Source organism: Drosophila mojavensis, unplaced genomic scaffold (genome assembly GCF_018153725.1).
Source record: "Drosophila mojavensis isolate 15081-1352.22 unplaced genomic scaffold, ASM1815372v1 contig_80, whole genome shotgun sequence".
Classification (NCBI taxonomy): Eukaryota; Metazoa; Arthropoda; class Insecta; order Diptera; family Drosophilidae; genus Drosophila; species Drosophila mojavensis.
Genome location: NW_025318906.1, coordinates 13,697,406 through 13,715,236, shown reverse-complemented (window position 1 = coordinate 13,715,236; position 17,831 = coordinate 13,697,406). Strand labels below are relative to the sequence as shown.

At 43.9% G+C, this 17,831-nt stretch overlaps 4 protein-coding genes across 12 annotated transcripts; 2 read left to right on the top strand and 2 right to left on the bottom strand.

Annotated features, from left to right (window-relative positions):
• Positions 1–273: 273 nt before the first annotated feature.
• LOC6579799 (spondin-1) lies at positions 274–3,231 on the bottom strand. Its single transcript, XM_002005640.3, has 6 exons — positions 3,028–3,231; positions 2,550–2,941; positions 2,270–2,482; positions 1,937–2,194; positions 1,717–1,882; positions 274–1,654 (listed from the first exon to the last, which is right to left on the bottom strand). The coding sequence occupies exons 1-6, from the start codon at positions 3,203–3,205 to the stop codon at positions 315–317; spliced, it is 2,547 nt and encodes an 848-aa protein (XP_002005676.1). The 5' UTR covers positions 3,206–3,231; the 3' UTR covers positions 274–314.
• A 632-nt stretch (positions 3,232–3,863) lies between these two features.
• LOC6579798 (spondin-1) lies at positions 3,864–8,387 on the bottom strand. Of its 3 annotated transcripts, none has more exons than XM_015163874.3 (7): positions 8,326–8,387; positions 6,843–7,087; positions 6,389–6,777; positions 5,861–6,322; positions 5,622–5,793; positions 5,431–5,552; positions 3,864–5,371 (listed from the first exon to the last, which is right to left on the bottom strand). In XM_015163874.3, exons 2-7 carry the CDS (start codon positions 7,015–7,017, stop codon positions 4,049–4,051), a joined length of 2,643 nt encoding a protein of 880 aa, XP_015019360.1. In that variant the 5' UTR covers positions 7,018–7,087; positions 8,326–8,387; the 3' UTR covers positions 3,864–4,048. The 3 variants fall into 3 exon arrangements, with proteins under 3 accessions (XP_015019360.1, XP_002005675.1, XP_015019361.1); XM_002005639.4 differs by having other exon boundaries at positions 8,140–8,368; XM_015163875.3 differs by having other exon boundaries at positions 8,320–8,345.
• A 371-nt stretch (positions 8,388–8,758) lies between these two features.
• Positions 8,759–12,621, top strand: LOC6579797 (serine/threonine-protein kinase pakD). Of its 4 annotated transcripts, none has more exons than XM_032730287.2 (10): positions 8,759–8,951; positions 9,014–9,093; positions 9,159–9,654; positions 9,727–10,035; positions 10,102–10,259; positions 10,325–10,641; positions 10,699–10,989; positions 11,050–11,338; positions 11,402–11,604; positions 12,454–12,621. In XM_032730287.2, exons 1-10 carry the CDS (start codon positions 8,927–8,929, stop codon positions 12,545–12,547), a joined length of 2,262 nt encoding a protein of 753 aa, XP_032586178.1. In that variant the 5' UTR covers positions 8,759–8,926; the 3' UTR covers positions 12,548–12,621. The 4 variants fall into 4 exon arrangements, with proteins under 4 accessions (XP_032586178.1, XP_032586177.1, XP_043866573.1 ...); XM_032730286.2 differs by having other exon boundaries at positions 8,759–8,954; positions 12,454–12,620; XM_044010638.1 differs by lacking the exon at positions 12,454–12,621 and adding an exon at positions 12,252–12,347 and having other exon boundaries at positions 8,759–8,954.
• A 410-nt stretch (positions 12,622–13,031) lies between these two features.
• Positions 13,032–17,411, top strand: LOC6579796 (sodium-dependent nutrient amino acid transporter 1). Of its 4 annotated transcripts, none has more exons than XM_032730325.2 (7): positions 13,032–13,168; positions 14,943–15,080; positions 15,143–15,428; positions 15,524–15,752; positions 15,837–16,211; positions 16,285–17,023; positions 17,082–17,411. In XM_032730325.2, exons 2-7 carry the CDS (start codon positions 14,946–14,948, stop codon positions 17,223–17,225), a joined length of 1,908 nt encoding a protein of 635 aa, XP_032586216.1. In that variant the 5' UTR covers positions 13,032–13,168; positions 14,943–14,945; the 3' UTR covers positions 17,226–17,411. The 4 variants fall into 4 exon arrangements, with proteins under 4 accessions (XP_032586216.1, XP_002005673.2, XP_043866574.1 ...); XM_002005637.4 differs by having other exon boundaries at positions 13,032–13,195; XM_044010639.1 differs by having other exon boundaries at positions 13,032–13,195; positions 14,928–15,080.
• The last annotated feature ends 420 nt before the right edge of the window (positions 17,412–17,831 follow it).

Below are 17,831 nucleotides of genomic sequence, written 5' to 3'. Positions count from 1 at the left end.
TGACCATCAAATTCGTTTAGAGACAACGTTAAAAAATACAAAAATGTGGAAAATTTTATATACATATCTATTCTGCGAGCGTGTTAAATTAGACATAGATCTATTAATAATGCCTAAGACAGGCTAATATTACTAAGCATTTCGACTTTTTCGCAATAATAAAGATGTGAGCTCAACTTGTCAAGTTATATTTAATTACATATATATCCTTTATAGGGATATACGATATTTGAAATATCGTCACTTCTTAACCAAGGCAAAAACGTATCTAAATAATTTTTGCTTTTGCATTAAACTTTATTAAATTCAAATGATTAACTGCCATATCTGCCACGTCTGGCATTGCTATATTTGTTTCTTGTCTGTGCCATGGGCTGGCCAAAGCCTTCGTCGCCTCTGAAGCCGCCGCCGCTGGTCTGGAACGTATCGCCGCCATAGGCGTTGTCACCTGCAAACGGGCTCTCTTCGGGATCGTCGGTGCGTACGGAATTGATTTGGGGCAGCAGACAGGTGCCCTCGCAGGCCATCAGAGTGCGAAAGCGATTGTTGTTCTCGTCGCAATTGTCTGTGGTGAAGATTTTGCACTGGTGATCGTCGTGATCGTAGAACCAATAGTTGCGCACAATGACCGGATTGGCCAGGCAGGGGACCGTCGAGGCGAAGGGCTTCTCGTAGCAGTAGTCCTGGATCACGTTGTAATTGCTGCCAACCGTCTCCTGCTGGCCCAGGCCATAGCCTGAATAGTGTGGAGCAAAGGGAGCACGGGTGGACAAGCCGCCTCTGTATAGGGTATTACTGTAGTCGTTGACGCTGGAGCCTGCATCGTATTTGTTGTCGTAGCTACTGCCTCGACTATCCTGTTTGTAGTCGCTGTAGCTCTCCTCTCGATTATCCTGTTTGTAGTCGCTGTTGCTCTCCTCTCGGTTGTTCTGCTTGTAGTCGTTGTAGCTATTGCTCCTCTGCTCATTATAATAGCTATTCACTGTGGGTCGCTCTAATTCGTAGGGCTGTCGTCGGTTGCTCTTGCCTTGCTCTGGGTAGTTGGGCTTCGCCAAAGTGTTCCCACTCCAGCCTTGATTGTTTCTGTCCAAGCTTGGCCTTCTGTTGTTGTTGTAGTTGTTATTCGTGCCCCAGACGGGTCTATTAGTTTCGAAGCCCGCTTCATTGGCTTCTCCAAAAGGATCAGAGTCCGGCTGTAGCCCATCGATGTCACCATTGTCAGTTATGGAGCCACCGCAGTCGATACCCGAGCACGGCCTTGTCTCCTCGAGAGGCAGTCGCACCACTGACTGGCAACGCGGCTTTGCTTGGGGATTGTGATAGTCGCGTCTGCGTGTCGATATGCCACGCCCACAGGTCTTTGAGCATGGCGACCATTCGCTCCACTGGGTCATCTCACACTCGGCCATGGTCGCCGGACCGTTGCCATCCTCATTAAATTCACCATTTCCCATCCCTTCGTCGTCCGCGCCGCATCTCGTGCCCTGGCACTGACGCACCTCCTCCATGCGATTGTCGCAATTGTAGCTGGCTGCAAGTGCAGGATTCTTGTAGCTGCGATAGCGCTGCGAGTAGCCAGGTCCACAGCGCGTGCTGCAGTTGCTCCACTCGTTCCACGGATGAGTTGCGCACTCCAAAGGACCGTCTTGAGGAACTGGAAGATCAGGATTGATGAGTTATGATAGTTTTTAGTTATAATTATCTGTCCAGCCTCACCCTCCTCACACTCGCGTATGTATAGCTTCTTTCGGGTCACATAAAGCGTGGCCAGCGGTTTCATTGGAGCACCTGAATCATCAAAGAACGGCGAACGGTAATCGCTCGGAAACGATGAAGTAATGCGGCGTATAACATCCGGCGGCACTTGTGGCTGATCGGGTGACTGTTGAAGGAAATTTGTTTAGCTTAAAGTCAACAGAACTTGATCTGCTCTCACCATATACGAGGGACCCGAGTCGGTGCCAATATCCCAGGGATATAAATTGAGCACCTTGCGCTCCAGCCAAGTGCAATTGCTCAAGCACAGCTCTAGGCCCGCCACGCCCACTATCCAGTCTGGAGATGGATCAATTTTGGCTGCCAACGAGATTTGATGATGCTGTGGATCGACGCGCGCATTCGCCAAGGTGGTGCCAAAGATGTTCTTTTTGTAACCGATCCCAGGCGCCTTGATTATGGTGCGCACTTCGCCATTCTAGAAAAGGAGCAGAGCAGCAAAGTTAGAGCGAATGGGCTTAGGAGAGTCAATGTCCAGTCAAAACTCTGCCACCTGTGTATTATCCCTGATTTCCTGCTCCAATGTACGCGTGGATCCGTGCTCTGCCATTTCGCGCATGCCCTGACTGGCCCGCCCCCCATACGCCCAATAACGGTAGCTGTAGGTGTGCGAGGCGCCTATGATTTCGCCCAGGCGTGTGCGCCAAGCCTCGGCTGGAAAATGCTTGGCATGCGTATTCCTGGCCCACTTGCGCTCCAATATGATCTATAGAGCAGTTGATAATTATATAAGAGATGAGCTCTGCTCAGTTCTCTAGCTGAAATACTCATACCTCGTACTTGGCCTCGTCGCAGGCACAGCAGTTCTGCAGCGATGGCGTTAGGCTGTTCAGCTCGTCGATTTCCTCTGGACAGATGCGCTTGGTCAGGAAGCCATCGTCGATGAACCACACGTCACGATGCTGCACCACGCCCGCCCTGATCAGAACACAGCCACTGTCCGGTTGCTTTGGCGATATCCAGGAGACATCGATGCGTGTCTTGGCATTCGTATTGGTGCTCTCGATCATGTTCTCGCAGCCAGTGCTGAAGCGAGTCTCTGCCGTGTCGGACAGCTCAAAGTGTCCGGCCATGTCCGGTCCGCTGTAGGCCATCGACGGATCCTCGCTTTCCACAATTAACGTAAAGCTAATAAACTTCAGGCTGGTCGGGCAGGAGAGGGATACTAAGAAGCAGAATATGTTATTCATATAGAATAGCTCCCCATCTCTCTCCAGCTCTAGCCACTCTTCTCTCACTCTTCCCACTCACCATTGTATTGATGATCGGGTATATAGGTCGTCGGATTGCCATCGATTAATATTTTGAAATTATCATCGACTGCCGAACGCTCTCCCGATGCGCCTTGCGGTATTCGATTACAGCCGCCTGCAATGAGCCTGAGCCAACTGAGACTCAGCATAAATAATAAGAGAACTCTTCGACACATTTCCCAGCACTTCTAATCGCTGTGACGGCTCAATGATAACTGTCCGAATTGGTTTGAGTTTCGCTTTTCGTTTAGTTGACGTAACGCTTCAATTATACATATATCTCAGACTGCGTCGCGACGCTTCAAACCCATCTTAATTGGTTCGCCTGGGTCGTTCGAAATATTTGTATTTCGAGTTGAGTTCCTCAATAAGCCGTCAACAATTTCTGTGTGGCTTTTGCATCGCTTGGGCGCCAATTAATTTATTTTGCGTAGGTTCTTTGAACTTTTGCGAGAACTCGAGCTAAATATTTTATAGTCTAGCTATCCAGCAGCAATTTATGTAGGTCAATGATGAACAGCAAGCGCCCAAACATATGGCGAAAATCATATGAGATCGAAAACGTGCCGTAAAACTAATAAATATATGGGCTAATGGAGGTTCAACTGTTTGTTAAAGAAATTGCTTTGTCGAGCTTGGAGCACTTTTTGAATTGATCAAAGCTCTAAAACTGTGAAAAATATTGCCCTATTTGGGGCTTATTCTGGTTTTTTGGTTTATTTATTTGAAATAAGGAAATTCTGCTGCTTAAGCTAGAGAAGTTCTTTCTTAATTCAGCCTAGCTGTAAGATCGCCTCATGAAGGATTGTAGAATGAAAGATTCCCCTATAGCAATTTAATATATGTATGTATTTATTTAGTTCTTTATTAATATATTATTAATACGATAAATAGTTGTTAGCCATTGCCTCGATCGACATGCAAACTGTGGGAGCTGCTAATACTTGTAGCTAGTTTAATATGATATACAGATGTATGTAGAGTATTCAGCGGGCATGCTGATTCAGTGGGAATCGCGTTCACCACTTGTCGCTGTCGTCGTTGCTGTCGAGCTGGCACGGCATCATGACGCACTTCTCGATGCGCACCCTGTCCTTGCACTTGTAGCTCAGGTCCGTGTTGAGGAGGGTGCGCGTGCGCTGCCGGACAGAGTTATCGCCGCAGCTGGCCGTGCAGGGCGTCCAGGCGGACCACTCGGAGTAGCGGCACTCATCGCGCGGCTCCAGCTGGGGCTGCAGCTTGGCGGGCATGTGGCGTCGTTCGCCATAGGCGCCGCTCACCGAATACATGTCGTCGCAGCGCTGATAGCAGCGATCCATGCGCACCAGGTGCTTGGGGCAGGGCTTGCCGCCGTATTTGGGTGTGCGCAAGACGCGACGTGTGCGCAGCTGTACGCCGTCGCCGCAGCTGGCATTGCAGCTGTGGGCAATCCACTCGGAGACCATGCAATCGACGGGCTGCGGCTTCTCCGAGCTGAGGCGCTCGATCTGCAGCTCCTGCTTATGGCGGGGCAGGCGACAGGTCTCTTCGCACTCCTCCTTCGACTTGAATTTGTTCTGATTCGTGTCGCAGCGATCCGACCAGTAAATGGCACACTGATCACTCACGTGATCGTAGTACCAGAAGTTGGCCACGTCGCTGTCGCGACAGTGGCTCACGCGCAGCGAATCGTAGCAATAGGTGGGCACAATCGTATCGCAGCTGGGATTCGTGCAGTTGACCACTTCGATGAGTTTGATGTGGCGACAGGGATCGGTGCCGTCATCTGAGGGATCGTGCACGCCGTAGACTTCATTGTTGTTCCACACTTTGCGCATGCGACGTCGCTGGCCGGTGCCACCACAGGGTCCCAGGCAGGGCGAGAAGTCCGACCAGGGCGAGACGCCACACACTGGCGGTATATAGTCCTCGCTGCGCTGATTGAAGCTCTGAAAGTTGCGAAATAGCGAACGCTTCTCCGCTGAGCCCGCATTGCCATCCTCTCCAGCGCCTTCCGCCTGACCCCCCTCCGGCTCGCCCTCGCCGGCCGCCTCGTTGCCTATGTCGCCGCCACAGTCGATGGCCTCACAGACTCTGGTCTCTTGCAAGCGCGCCTTGCTGGCCTTCTGGCACTTCTTCTTGGCCCGCCTGTTCAGGTAGTGGCGGGTGCGCACCAGCTCACCTATGCCGCAGGTCACCGTGCACGAGGACCACTCGCTCCACTCGGATAGTCCACACTCGGGATCCATGTTGGGTTGCTCTGCCTCGGGCTGCGCGCCCTCCGAGGCCTCTTCGTTAAATGTGGCGCACTTGCGACCCATGCAGTTCTTCTCCTCACGCAATGCATTGTTGCATCTGTGTCGCTGGTGTTTGAGAATTTTAGATAGAGATTGGCTTATTCACAGTCGCAGTTGCTCCTTACCATGGCTAGTGTTGGATTCCTAAACTCGCGGGTTCTGTACTGTTTGCCAGGACCACATTTGGTGCTGCACTCATCCCAACGTGACCAGGCGGTAGTGCCGCATTCCATAGGCAACTGCTCCGCTGAGAAAGGGAAAGGAAGATGGAGAGATCTTATTGAGAGATCTTATTGTAGACTAAATCGGAGCTTACCGTCAGATGTTTCACAATTCTTTTCATAGAGTCGACGCCTGTTTATGTGCAAAGTAGCCAAGGGCTTCATTTCCGCGCCTGTGGGATCATAGAAGGGAGAGCGTGGATCATTGGGAAAGTTGGACTTGATGCGACGCACAACGTCGGGTGGCACCTGCGGCTGATCGGCAGACTATGAAAGTAGATAAAAGGATATCATATTAGATATAAGCACTAGATATATAGATAGATAAACTGACCATGTAGGAGGGACCGCTGTCGGTGCCCGCATCCCAGGGATATAGATTGTGCACCTTGTTCTCCACCCACGAGCAATTGGGCAAGCATAGCTCTAGCCCAGACACGCCCACTATCCAATCGGGCGATGGATCCACCATAGAGACCAGCGAGATCAAATGATGATTGGAGTCGACGCGAAACACTGCAAATGTTTTGCCCGTCACATTTGGATAGGCAATGCCGCGCGCCTTGATAATCGTTCGAATGTGCTCGCTCTGATCCTTCAGCTCGCTTTCCAGTGTGCGCGTCGAGCCGTGCTCGGCTACCTCGCGCAAGCCCTCGCTAGCCAGCTCGCCGTACTGCCAGAAGCGATAGTCAATGGTGTGCGAGGCCCCGATGATGTCGCTGAACCTGGTGCGCCAGCTGTTGGCCGGAAAGTCCTTGGGATGGGTGTGTCGCGACCATTTGCCCTCGAAGGTTAGCTGGGAAAGATGGGCATATGTAAGGGCTGCTAATTGTTGGAGGGATCGTTTCGGACTCCTGCTCACCTCATATTTGGCCTCATCGCAGGCACAACATGGATCCACAATGCTGGGCTGTGTATTGATGTCGTCCACTTCCTCCTCGCACATGCGCTTGGTCAGCAGTCCATCGTCCATGAACCAAACATCGCGATGCTGCATCACTGTCGCACGTATCAGCACACAGCCCTGACCCGCCATGGTCGGAGCTGCCCAAACGACGTCCACGTGGGTCTTCAGATTCGTATTTGTGTTCTCCACGACATTGGGACAGCGTGGACTGAAGCGTGTCTCCGACAAGTCGATCAGCTCAAAGGCGCCCATTGCATTCGGATCGCTCTCCGTAGCGCCCGACTCGAGCTCCAGGGCGAGCATAAAGCTCACAAACGATAGACCCGAATAGGCGCTCAGTGTAACTACGGAAGAGGTGGGCAAACTGAAGCTGCCTGCAGTTCGAGTTGGCATTGATCGATCGACTCACCATTGTATTTCTGGCCGGGCACATAGCTCTGTGCATGGCCCGCCACGGACACAACGAAATTCTCATCCACGGGCGACTTCGCTGCGGTGGCTCCCTGTGGCACACGATTGCACGCCTGGGTGGGTGGCAAGCAGCAGGTGGTTGCCAATAAAATTATGATGCATACGATTCTCATCTCAATAAATTACTTGTTCTGCCTTTCTCTCTCTCTGTCTCACTGATTCTCTGGGTTTACCTTTTTGTTGCTACAATTAAAACGCCATTAATTATGTGTGCTATATTTAGTTAAGGTGCATCAGTCAATTAGGCGTTGTTCTACATGTAAATTAAAATTTGCCAAATTAGAGAAGGGGTATATTAGTTTTCATATTATTCTTAAATGGCAAACACTTCAATAGTCAACATTTCGATCTTATATAATAATGCCGAACATAACTTTAAGCTGGATTAATATTTAGTTTAAATTATCTATTTTTAGATTTTACATTCCTATTTAGTTGATATGCGGAAATTATTATATCTGCTTCCATAGCTCGTTTAGATCATTAATTGGCTTGCGCATCTAATCATTAGTATCCAATGTCAATGACACACAGAGCCATAGAACATGCGCCATGAATTGCAATAGCTCTTGACATTGCAAGAATAATCTACAGAAAATGCCATACATATGGAAATATCATTCGTGGAGAGCGCCGACAATTAATTGTAAAAGCGAAAGCGGATAGGGAAATCGAAAATATGTGTATTATTAAACATATAATACTTTAAGAGATCTCTGGTAAGTCGAAATTCAGTGTATAGCACAGCAAAGTTAAATAAGAGAAATATTTCTCATATTACAAAATTCCAAATTAGAGCAGCTAAGGGTGTGATTTAGAAGAAATACTAGAAAAGGATTACTTTAAAAAAAAAGACCCCAATCGGAAGTAAAGCCCACTCGAAACTTCAGCTCTTTTAGAACTTTTCAAAAAGTACATTCCTCTATCCCTCATATGTATGTCTATTTCTCAAATAATTTTTATCTATACTATAATCAGTTTGTTAGTTTGCCCCAACCATTTTGTAGGGCGCAAACGAGAATCCCTCTCGAACTAAATCATGGGCTACATCAGTGGCTACGTCACTGATTAAACTCAATTGAAAAATTGCAAAAATAAAACAAGAGAAAAAAGAGAACAAGCCCAGCGCGTTGCAGGGAAATCAATTGCAATAGAAAAACGTCTGATTAAAATCACTTTTAGGGTTTCGGCTGTGGCATTACGACCTCTCTAGATCCAATCGCCTAGTAACTTACATGCAGTATTGCAAATCCGAAATATATATGCAAGTATATTGATTTGAAGTGTCATAGATTGTGTGACAACACGTTTGGCTTTCGTCAACAAATTAAAATTGTTTTTAATATTAGAGCATATTAGCCAGCGACTGTGATTAGCTTTTCATATTATTCACAATGTATTCGCCTTACACTCACACTCACATTCACATTCAGATTCGGGTTGACGTCTGTTCCGTTGGGCGCTCGAAACGCAACTGAAATGCAAATTGCACGAGCTGCTTTTAACGACTCAATTTTCAATTATTTTTACCGAGCTGCAGCCGCTCGTGAGGGGCGGAGCTCCATGTGAGTGGGTGGCCAGAGAGCAGAGATTCTCTTGTTGTTGTTGTACCCCATTTGTCGTGCTCCTGCTTCGCATTTGTTTATGTTTGCATTTTTGTTTTTATCGCGCTATTCTAGACAAACCCGGATAGAAGGCTGCGAATCGAGGCACTTGCAATTGGCACAGTGGTTCAAAGTTGAGTATTACTGTGCAAAGATTGAAAGAGTTATGCCGGGAATTAAGCTAAATAGATTCACAGTCAAAGCAGGCTTTCTATTTATTGTCAGTTAACGGTGCTAATTCAGAAATTTTGGAAATCTTTTAATTCATTCAACATCAAACATTACACCGCAACGTTTCGTATTTCGAAATTATATTATTTTTATTTCTAGATCTTTTTCACACATATGCAGTCAGTCGGTTATTTTCGGAACAGTAATTACTTAGTGAAGCCTGGAAAGCATCAGCATTATAGCCAATATGCAAAATTCCGCTGTCTTATCACGTGGTAAAGCGAAATCAATCAATTAACTCTGTGGCTCATCAACTTACTTTGATTTTCTATAGCAACATCCAAAACAACCGGCAAAAGTGGAGTAGCTAAATCTACAGAGGCCAAAAAGAATGAACCAGCTAGGAGCCAGTCCGTAAGGAGCAGCGTAAACAAAATTAAATTAAATATAATAATTATTTTTTATTATTATTATTGCAGTTGAACAGACCACCCATAAAACGTCTACCAAATCTTAAGAAGTCAGCTATAGGCCTGGCCGGCAATAAAACGAATACTAATAATAATACTAATAGCACCAACAATACCAATAATACCAATAATAATACCAATAATATTGCAAATGATGCTAATAATACTACTAATCCAACTACTAGTAATGCTAATAGTAATCTCGCAATAACTACTAATAACAATAGCAATAATAGCAACAATAATATCAGCAACAATAATAATAACAACAATAATAACAATAATAATGCAGAAAATAAACCTTTGGCCGTGTCGCAGCCCACAACGCCGGGTCTTAGCGTTGGCTCTGCCACATCTGCAACAAGTTTTATGTCGCGCCGCACGGACGCCGACTCGGAGGATGCCCCGCCCAAGACAAAGACGAAGTTTACCCGGCCGCGCATGAATCAGCTGACCGAGCAGCGCATCAATCGCTTACGCTCGTCTGCGGCAGATGGAGCCCATTGTGAGTTGTCACTCTTATTCATCCAATTTATTTAACACACTCTCTCACTACTCTCCCTCTCTCGCCTTGTAGTAGCTGTGGTGAGATCGCATTCGGAAACGCCCGCATCGCAGGCCAAAAAGAAAGGTAATCAAACTTCCAGTCAAACATCGATATGTGTGCGCATGCAGGAAGATGGAGTTGAGCCATTGCCCTGTCCACAGGCCCTGGAGATGCTCCAGAGGGGATTGGAGGACATGCAGTCGGAGTTTATGCGGAAGGCGGCGGACTTTCGTGGAAAACGCCATGGCTACTCCTACAAGCTGGTCGCCATCGTGCACAACGATAATTGCAAGGTGCTCGTGCACCGTGATGACTTGCTTGCCATGCCCAAAAATCTGCGTGAGCTTCAATTGCCATTCATTTGCACAATTCCCTAAGCTTATATTAACTTGAATCACTCCTCAGCTGCGCATTCGCTGAATGATTTCCGAAACCTGTGCCATAATACACTCAGGGAGGGTGTCTGGTTCATTTTCGAGCAGATCGCGTCGGTGCAGTCGGAGGACAACAGCCTGCAGACACTGCGTCAAGAAGAGCTACGCCGGCAGCTAGACGGCCACCTGGTAAGTAACAGCTACTATAGATAGAGCTGTATCAAATAAATGCAAGAACTTTCATAACTCTGCAGAGCAACAAGCTGGCTGTCGTCGACAATGAGCTGATGGAAATGTGTAAAGCTGCTGGCAACGACGAATCCGCAAAGCTAAGGGCACAGATATGCGAGCTAACTGAAGAGAACAGTGAGCTAGTGTCAGCCAATTCGAAACTGGAGATGGATGTGGTGGACATACGCAAGCAGCGAGACGAGCTCAAAACATCGCTTGATATATCGCAGAAGCGCTGCGACGATCTCGCTCTAGAGCTGGCCGATAAGAATATATTGCTGGTGAAGAAAGCAGGTGCTCTGGAGGACATGATTGCCGAAATTAGAAATCTAAAGAAAACGTAAGACATGACCATTGAAATCTCGAATTCAAAACTAACAATCAATAATACCCACAGCAATAAGATATTGCAGCAGCGCCAAAGAGAGAGCGACACAAGCATAGACGGCTTTCGGCTATCGAATGAGAAGCTCTTGTCCCGCATTGAGGATTTGGAGAGTCAAGTGCTGCAGGCGCAGAGCGAATGCATAATACTCCAAAAGAAAATGGATGAGCTGATGGAAGATCTGGGCGAGAAGGAAACCATCATGGCCGAGCAGAGAGCACAGCTGCAAGACCAGGAGCTCACCAAGACGCTGCAGTCGGAGTCAACAAGTACCGAACCCGAACCGGATACGGAACATTTATGGTAAACGGAAATTGTGCGATGTGCTTTAAATGCAGTAAAACATCTCTTCTTCTGTGATAGTGATCTGCAGGCCGAGCTGGAGCGTCAACAGATGCGTCTAGCCGAGCAGGAGCGGAGGGAGCAAACGCTGCGCCTGCAATTGGAACAGAAACAGGAGGAGCTAAACAAGGTGGAGCTTAAAGTCAGCCGGCTAGAGGAGCAGAACGAACACCATCGCCAGGTGCTGGCCGTGCGCGGTGAGCGCATCAATTATCTGGATCAGGAAATGAAGCAACGCGAACTGGAGAGCAATCGCAAATTAAATGAAATTATGGCTCAAACCAGTGATAAAAATACGCTCATTACACAGGCAAATAACCAACAGGGATTCGAATTGAAATCACTTTATAAGCATTCTCCTCTTTACACACAGATGACCAACGAGCTAGCAGCAACAAATGAACAATTCCAAAATCTCTGCTCCAAACTAACCGCCAAGCAGACAAAGCTACATAGCCAGGAGCACGTCATCAAGCTGCTGGAGGAGAGCAATGAGCGCAGCGTCAAGCTGCACACGAAGCTGGGCGAGAAGAATGCCATGCTTAAGGACGAGCTCGATCACTTGCGGCGCACTGTGTAAGTTATCTATATACATATGTATATATCTACATATATTAGTATATCTATGTGGCGTGACAACTCGTAACAAGTACGCTAGATACAAAGCTGATTCATTGAGCTTAAAGTAAATGCATGAAACCAGATTTCTATTATATTAAAATCAATTCAAATTTTATTTATGTGCAAATATCTATATAATAGTTATGGATTAGTAAAACATATTTAACGACCACGAGTTTGTCACAATGTTAGATCTAGTGCTGAATTATAAATTCTGCTCAAAATATTGTTTAAATTTTCGCAGCTTCCTCTTTTTGCTATGTTACAAGTTTTTTTTGTTTTTTTTTTTTTTTTTTTTTGATAATTTGAACAAAAACCGGATTATTTAGTTCACATTTCAAACATCAGGTTAAATAGATAGAATGACGCTATCAATTGATAAACAACATTTGCATATAAAGCAAACAACATTTTAATCATAAATTCAGCCTAAACTGTCAGTTTAAACTGTCAGCTCGGATGACTATTTGGGGTCCATATTAATTTTTGTAAATTAGCTTCAACGGGTTCGAGCCTGTGTGTAGCAGTTTATATTGCCGCCATTTGCTTTGCTTATAGCAATTTTAATTTTACAATTCATCTTCAATACTTTCTCGTCCCAGAAATAACCTAATGTTAGCCAACGATGTAAACGATGCTCCAGATGTTCCAGAACTTGTACTGGAATAAACCCAAATAGGACAATGTATTTAGCAAAATTAAGAAAGTATTAAATGGTAAGCGGCACTTGTTACGAGCACTGAACACTGCACAACAAACAATCAAACCTAATCCATTTTTGTCCTCTCTCCCTCTCATTTGCAGTAATGTTTTTGTCAAAATTATAATTGGCAACAATGGGCGGAATATATTTGAGCCAGTGCCGGCCCATGAAGTGTTAAGACTGCAGCTGCCATAGCAAGAATAACAACAACAACAACAACAACAACAATCTCGAAAGGACTAACATTATATTGTATACTTTTATATATATAACTATATATGTATATTTATATATAGAAATATATATCTATATATATAGATAGATGTACATGTATGTAGACCTTTGCGATTATTAAATAATTATTTGTTCAGTTATTTTGTAATTATTATTTATATATATAAATACATAGCAATTTATATATTTAAAATTCTATATTCTCAACAAAAAAAACCTTGTAGAGTAGAACACCCACTTTTGTAATTACCAATAGATCAGCTTTATATTTTGTGCATGTGTATATATAAGAAAATATTCTTAAGTGCATCGGCGGCGCATTAAAGAGAACTTTCAATTAAACGATTTTGCATTTTGCGAGCAGCAGACTGATTCGCCCCTCTTCTCTCGCCTCAACTAGATCCAACTGGATGGATAGGGTATACCAATACAATACCAAGACAGAGACAAGCCCCCGAGAGATGCTGCGAATATTTCTTTTCGGTTTATCAGTTAGATTTCGAATTAGTCGCGTCGCGTTGCTTGTACCAGTTGGAGGTGGCTGGCAGTGCTCATCGCTTACCAAGTGAAATCCGTTTTAAGGTAGAAGCCTACCTAAAAGTGTTACAAGTGAGATTCAAATATTGACTTGAGAATATGTTAAGCTACTATTTTATTTGATTCCAATGTTAATTTCTATAAGTTAAACCTTTGAGCTCTAGCTTTGATAAAAAAATGCAAGCTTAATTTTTAAAAATTGTTTTTATTGTGCAAAAGTGATTTTTTATTTAAATAATAAAATTAAAAAAAAAAAAAAAGCTGTAGTCAATGTTAAAATGTAATTTGAGTGTTCTCTTTGATCTAGCTCTATAAATTTTTTAAAAGTGCAATCAAGTAAGCTATATATGTAGGCTGCTCTGTAGGCTTACCAATCTAGAATTCTTACTCGCTTTTTCTTAAAAGAATATTATTATTAAATTTTAAAAATGCTAATATGTACTATTAATTGATATTGACCATTTATGATCTGGCAGTTTTTTGGTAAAGCCCGAAAATATCGCAACTCTTTTATCTAATTTTAGCCAAGACATTTTGTCTAGTCAAGCGAGAAGGATTAATACTCATAAAGCTATGTATATCATATTTGGCCTTAATAACCCAGTCTTAGCACACACTTGATTTAGTATGCTTATCTCTATTCAAAACTGCTGTTTGCATTTGGCTAAAATTTGTCTGGTACCCAAAATGTTTTGGAAATTCTCTAGTTTTATGATAATTAAATAGCACTAAATACACAATTCTCACTACTAGCTTTAACAGTCTGGGTTGCCTCAATGCGTGTACATTGAACTTGAGCTGCTGCTTATTTGATAGGGGTTTATTGCCCAAAACACACAGAAGCTGTTGCACCCATCACCAATCTGAAAAAAAATGATGAATGAGTTTCATACAGAACAGTTGTAAACAATTGCCAATGAGATGATACATACTACATAGGGAAAATACCGTTCTATCCTCTAGATCTTAGGAACTTTTTAATAAATGATTCGTTTGGAATCTATGTCCCAGTAATTCAACCTTAATTGATTTATAGCTGAACAGACCCGTGATTTAACTCTGTTATCTATGTTGCAATAATTCATTTACCATATGACATTTTAGGGTATGCAATCAATTTTGTGCACATTATTTCTTATATCAATTTTCTGCGTCTTCTGTTCGCTTGGTACTTAAGCTAAATTTTCATTAAGAACGTAACTTTGAGGCACAGCTTCCAAAGTATTATTTGCAACGGCGACATAGCTCATTTTTTGACCGCATAAAAGTATGAAATATTTTTTTTCATAACAAAAATTTTTCTGCCGATTTTTAATTGGCCCTCTGCATGTATTTATTCGCCTGATATATTAGCAAAATTTGTATTCAGATTTCGAATTTTCTGTCAATCTTTTAGTTGAATAAAACCCATAGGGGCTGCGTGCGTGTATATAAGCATATACACATTATAAGATGTGGTACATCATTTTGCTATATTTAAATTTTAGGCCCGCACAAAAGTATGCAATGGATTTTTGATTAAAGAGGTATCTAGTTAGTAAGCACATAAAATTAAGTATTTCACATTTAAGCTGCACTTAATGCATTAATTAAAGTAATAACTTATAATATTCACTATCAAAGTATTTGGAAATTTTTTCCAGTTTATTAATTGTTTATCAGCGTATCTGTATATTCTGCTAGCTCTAATTGCAGGCTTATCAACTTGAAGCAAATCTCGTACGATATTAGAGAGCAAAGAGACAATGCATCTCTTATCGTAAACCCTATATAATAATTGGTAGGCGCGTGTGCCCTATAAAAGACCTATTCATTCCAGCACATGCACTGTTGTTCCTGCATCGCTCGTCGCTCGTACATAAACATGGATAGCAAAGAATTCGCAAAGCTTAAACGAATGGATGAGAGTCTCAAGTTGACGAAGGAGATAGATTGCGTGGTCTACACCTCCGAATTGGTAAGTTAAGCTTTAGGTATATCAAGTGCTACGATTAATCACATTTAAATCACGATGCACAGCTGGAAATGGATGAGGAGGGAGCCGATCAGCCCATGGCAGCCGAGCGTGATACTTGGAGCAAAGGCGTTGAGTTTCTGTTTTCGTGCATTGCGCTGAGCGTGGGCCTGGGCAACGTTTGGCGTTTTCCATTTATAGCTCTGGAGAATGGGGGCGGTGCATTTCTGATACCCTATCTAGTGGTCTTGCTGCTGGTGGGTCGTCCAATTTACTATCTGGAGGTGATCATCGGACAGTTCAGCAGTCGCGGCTGCATTGGCGCCTTTGATTTGGCACCAATTTTTCGAGGTACACTGAAAATAATAAATATTATTATTATGTGTTAAATTTCCATTGTCATCTTATCTATTTTGTACTTGATGTATTTCAATTCTAATTTTCAGGTGTTGCCTATGGCCAGGTGTATTCCACTGCCTTGGCTACAACATACTACGCCTGCATTATGGCTCTGACTATCCGCTATTTGGTGGTCTCGTTCTCCGAGGTGCTACCCTGGACCTATTGCCTCGCCGAGTGGGGCGCTCAGTGTGTAGCAACCGGAGCAACGGCCAATGATAGCAGCAATATCAGCACCTCTCTACAGGGCAAATCCTCAGCTGAGCTTTATTTCACGTAAGCGTCAACTATTTCAGTCAATGATGGGATACTCGACTATAGGATACCTACTTAAACATTGATTCCTCTCTCCACTTGCAGTCAGACTGTGCTACGTGAACCGTATAGTTTGGATGAGGGCCTCGGCACGCCCAGCAGGGAAATGGTCTTGTGCCTGTTGGCCACTTGGATCATCATAGCCCTCACGCTTGTCAAGGGTATACGCAGCTCGGGCAAGGCATCCTACTTTCTGGCACTCTTTCCCTACGTGATTATGCTGATCCTACTGCTCAGAGCGCTGACATTGCCAGGCGCCTGGAATGGCATAGTCTACTTTATACAGCCGCAGTGGAACCAGCTGCTCAATCCGCATGTCTGGTATGCGGCCATCACCCAAATGTTCTTCTCCCTGGCCATTTGCTTTGGCACACTGGTCATGTACGCCTCCTTCAATGACTTCAGCAAGCGTGTTCACAAGTGAGTCCAAGAAATATATTATATATAAATTTGCGTATAACGGATATGAATTTCTTGCCATGAATCGCCACAGAGATGTCATCATTGTCACTACTATAGATTCCTTTACGTCCATTTTGGCTGGCTGCATCATCTTTGGCATTCTCGGCAATTTGGCCCACGAGACCAATGTGACGGACATATCGAAGGTGGTGAAGGGAGGCGCCGGCTTGGCCTTCATCTCGTATCCAGAGGCCATAGCCAAGTTTAAGTATTTGCCGCAAATGTTCGCTGTGCTCTTCTTCTTCATGCTGTTAGTGCTGGGCATTGGCAGCAACATCGGCATGGCCACCTGTGTGATCAATGTGATCAAGGATCGCTTCCCCCACTTGCAGCACTGGCAACTCGCTATAGGCGCCTCTATCGTTGGCTTTCTCTGCGGGCTGGTCTACATGACGCCCGGCGGACAGTTCATACTGAATCTGGTGGACTTCTATGGGTGCACTTTCATTGCCCTGGTGATGGCCATCGCTGAATTGTTTGCCTTCTCCTGGGTCTATGGAGTTAAGCGTCTGTGCAACGACATCGAATTCATGCTGAATGTGAAGACCGGCTTCTATTGGCGCATCTGCTGGGCCATAATGGCGCCGGGCTTAATGTTCCTTGTGCTCGTCTATATGCTGGTCAGCTACGAGCCGCTCACATATAAGGGCGTCGAGTACCCAGAGGCAGCCTACATGGCTGGCTGGCTCATCTGGGGCCTGGGCGTGGCTCAGCTGCCCTTCTGGGCGCTTTACACAATCTACCAGCAGCCGGGTCACAGTTTCCTCACCGTAAGTCACATTGCTCTCTCACAATTTTTAATCGGGCTATAAAAATTCTCTTCCGCAGAAATTTCGACTTGCTCTGCAGCCCACCAAAGATTGGGGGCCACGTCAGCCCCAAAAGCTGCAGGCATATCTGCTGCATCGCCAGAAAGTCGCGGAATCCAAGCAGCGGCGCGGTAATTTCTTTTTTGACAACATTTTTGGTTAGCTCAGAAGGTAAAGCGTTACCTGCGGTCATCTATTCAAGAGCGGGCTCAAACAAAGCGAAACTGTTGAAAATACTCTTGTACGCCTTACTTTGTTTAAATTAAATAGTAAATGATTCAAAACTGCCAAGCTTATAGCTTTTAAGTTGTGAAAAGATTTGAAAAATAATATTTGAATGCATATAGAGTTTTATTATATTTTAATTATATATTATTATTATTATTATTATTAGGCTTTAGCATTTTAGCAGCAATTTTTTAACTATATATTTGTTCTTACTTATGCTAAATAATTATATTAAATTTAACTTAAGATACTTTTCATAAAGTGTTCAAAAATAAAAAGCAAAATAAAAAGCAGGACAAAAATGTAAAATTTTTAATAATTATTATTTTTGATATTTTTTTATATGATTTCTATAGTTTTTCAGTGGATAATATAAGAAGTAATAAGAGAGAAGAAAAGGAAAGTGATTGAAAGGATTTAAGGTTTATAGATTTTACTTATAATATAAAAAAAAAAACTGCGAAAAAATATTAAAAAGTATTTAAATAATCTAAAATTTAATTTAGCTTACAACTTAATTATAGAAATTATTGTTATTTTA

Coding starts and splice junctions, on each gene's coding strand:
- LOC6579798 (XM_015163874.3), bottom strand. CDS start 7,017: ATGAGAATCGTATGCATCATAATTTTATTGGCAACCACCTGCTGCTTG. Junction 6,778..6,842: donor GCCCGGCCAGAAATACAATG/GTGAGTCGATCG, acceptor CCTCTTCCGTAG/TTACACTGAGCGCCTATTCG. Junction 5,553..5,621: donor GAATTGTGAAACATCTGACG/GTAAGCTCCGAT, acceptor TCCCTTTCTCAG/CGGAGCAGTTGCCTATGGAA.
- LOC6579799 (XM_002005640.3), bottom strand. CDS start 3,205: ATGTGTCGAAGAGTTCTCTTATTATTTATGCTGAGTCTCAGTTGGCTC. Junction 1,883..1,936: donor ACTCGGGTCCCTCGTATATG/GTGAGAGCAGAT, acceptor TTCCTTCAACAG/TCACCCGATCAGCCACAAGT. Junction 1,655..1,716: donor CATACGCGAGTGTGAGGAGG/GTGAGGCTGGAC, acceptor CTGATCTTCCAG/TTCCTCAAGACGGTCCTTTG.
- LOC6579797 (XM_032730286.2), top strand. CDS start 8,927: ATGCAAAATTCCGCTGTCTTATCACGTG. Junction 11,339..11,401: donor AAAATACGCTCATTACACAG/GCAAATAACCAA, acceptor CTTTACACACAG/ATGACCAACGAGCTAGCAGC. Junction 11,605..12,453: donor GATCACTTGCGGCGCACTGT/GTAAGTTATCTA, acceptor TCTCATTTGCAG/TAATGTTTTTGTCAAAATTA.
- LOC6579796 (XM_032730325.2), top strand. CDS start 14,946: ATGCACTGTTGTTCCTGCATCGCTCGTCGCTCGTACATAAACATGGAT. Junction 15,081..15,142: donor TGGTCTACACCTCCGAATTG/GTAAGTTAAGCT, acceptor CACGATGCACAG/CTGGAAATGGATGAGGAGGG. Junction 15,753..15,836: donor TCAGCTGAGCTTTATTTCAC/GTAAGCGTCAAC, acceptor CTCCACTTGCAG/TCAGACTGTGCTACGTGAAC.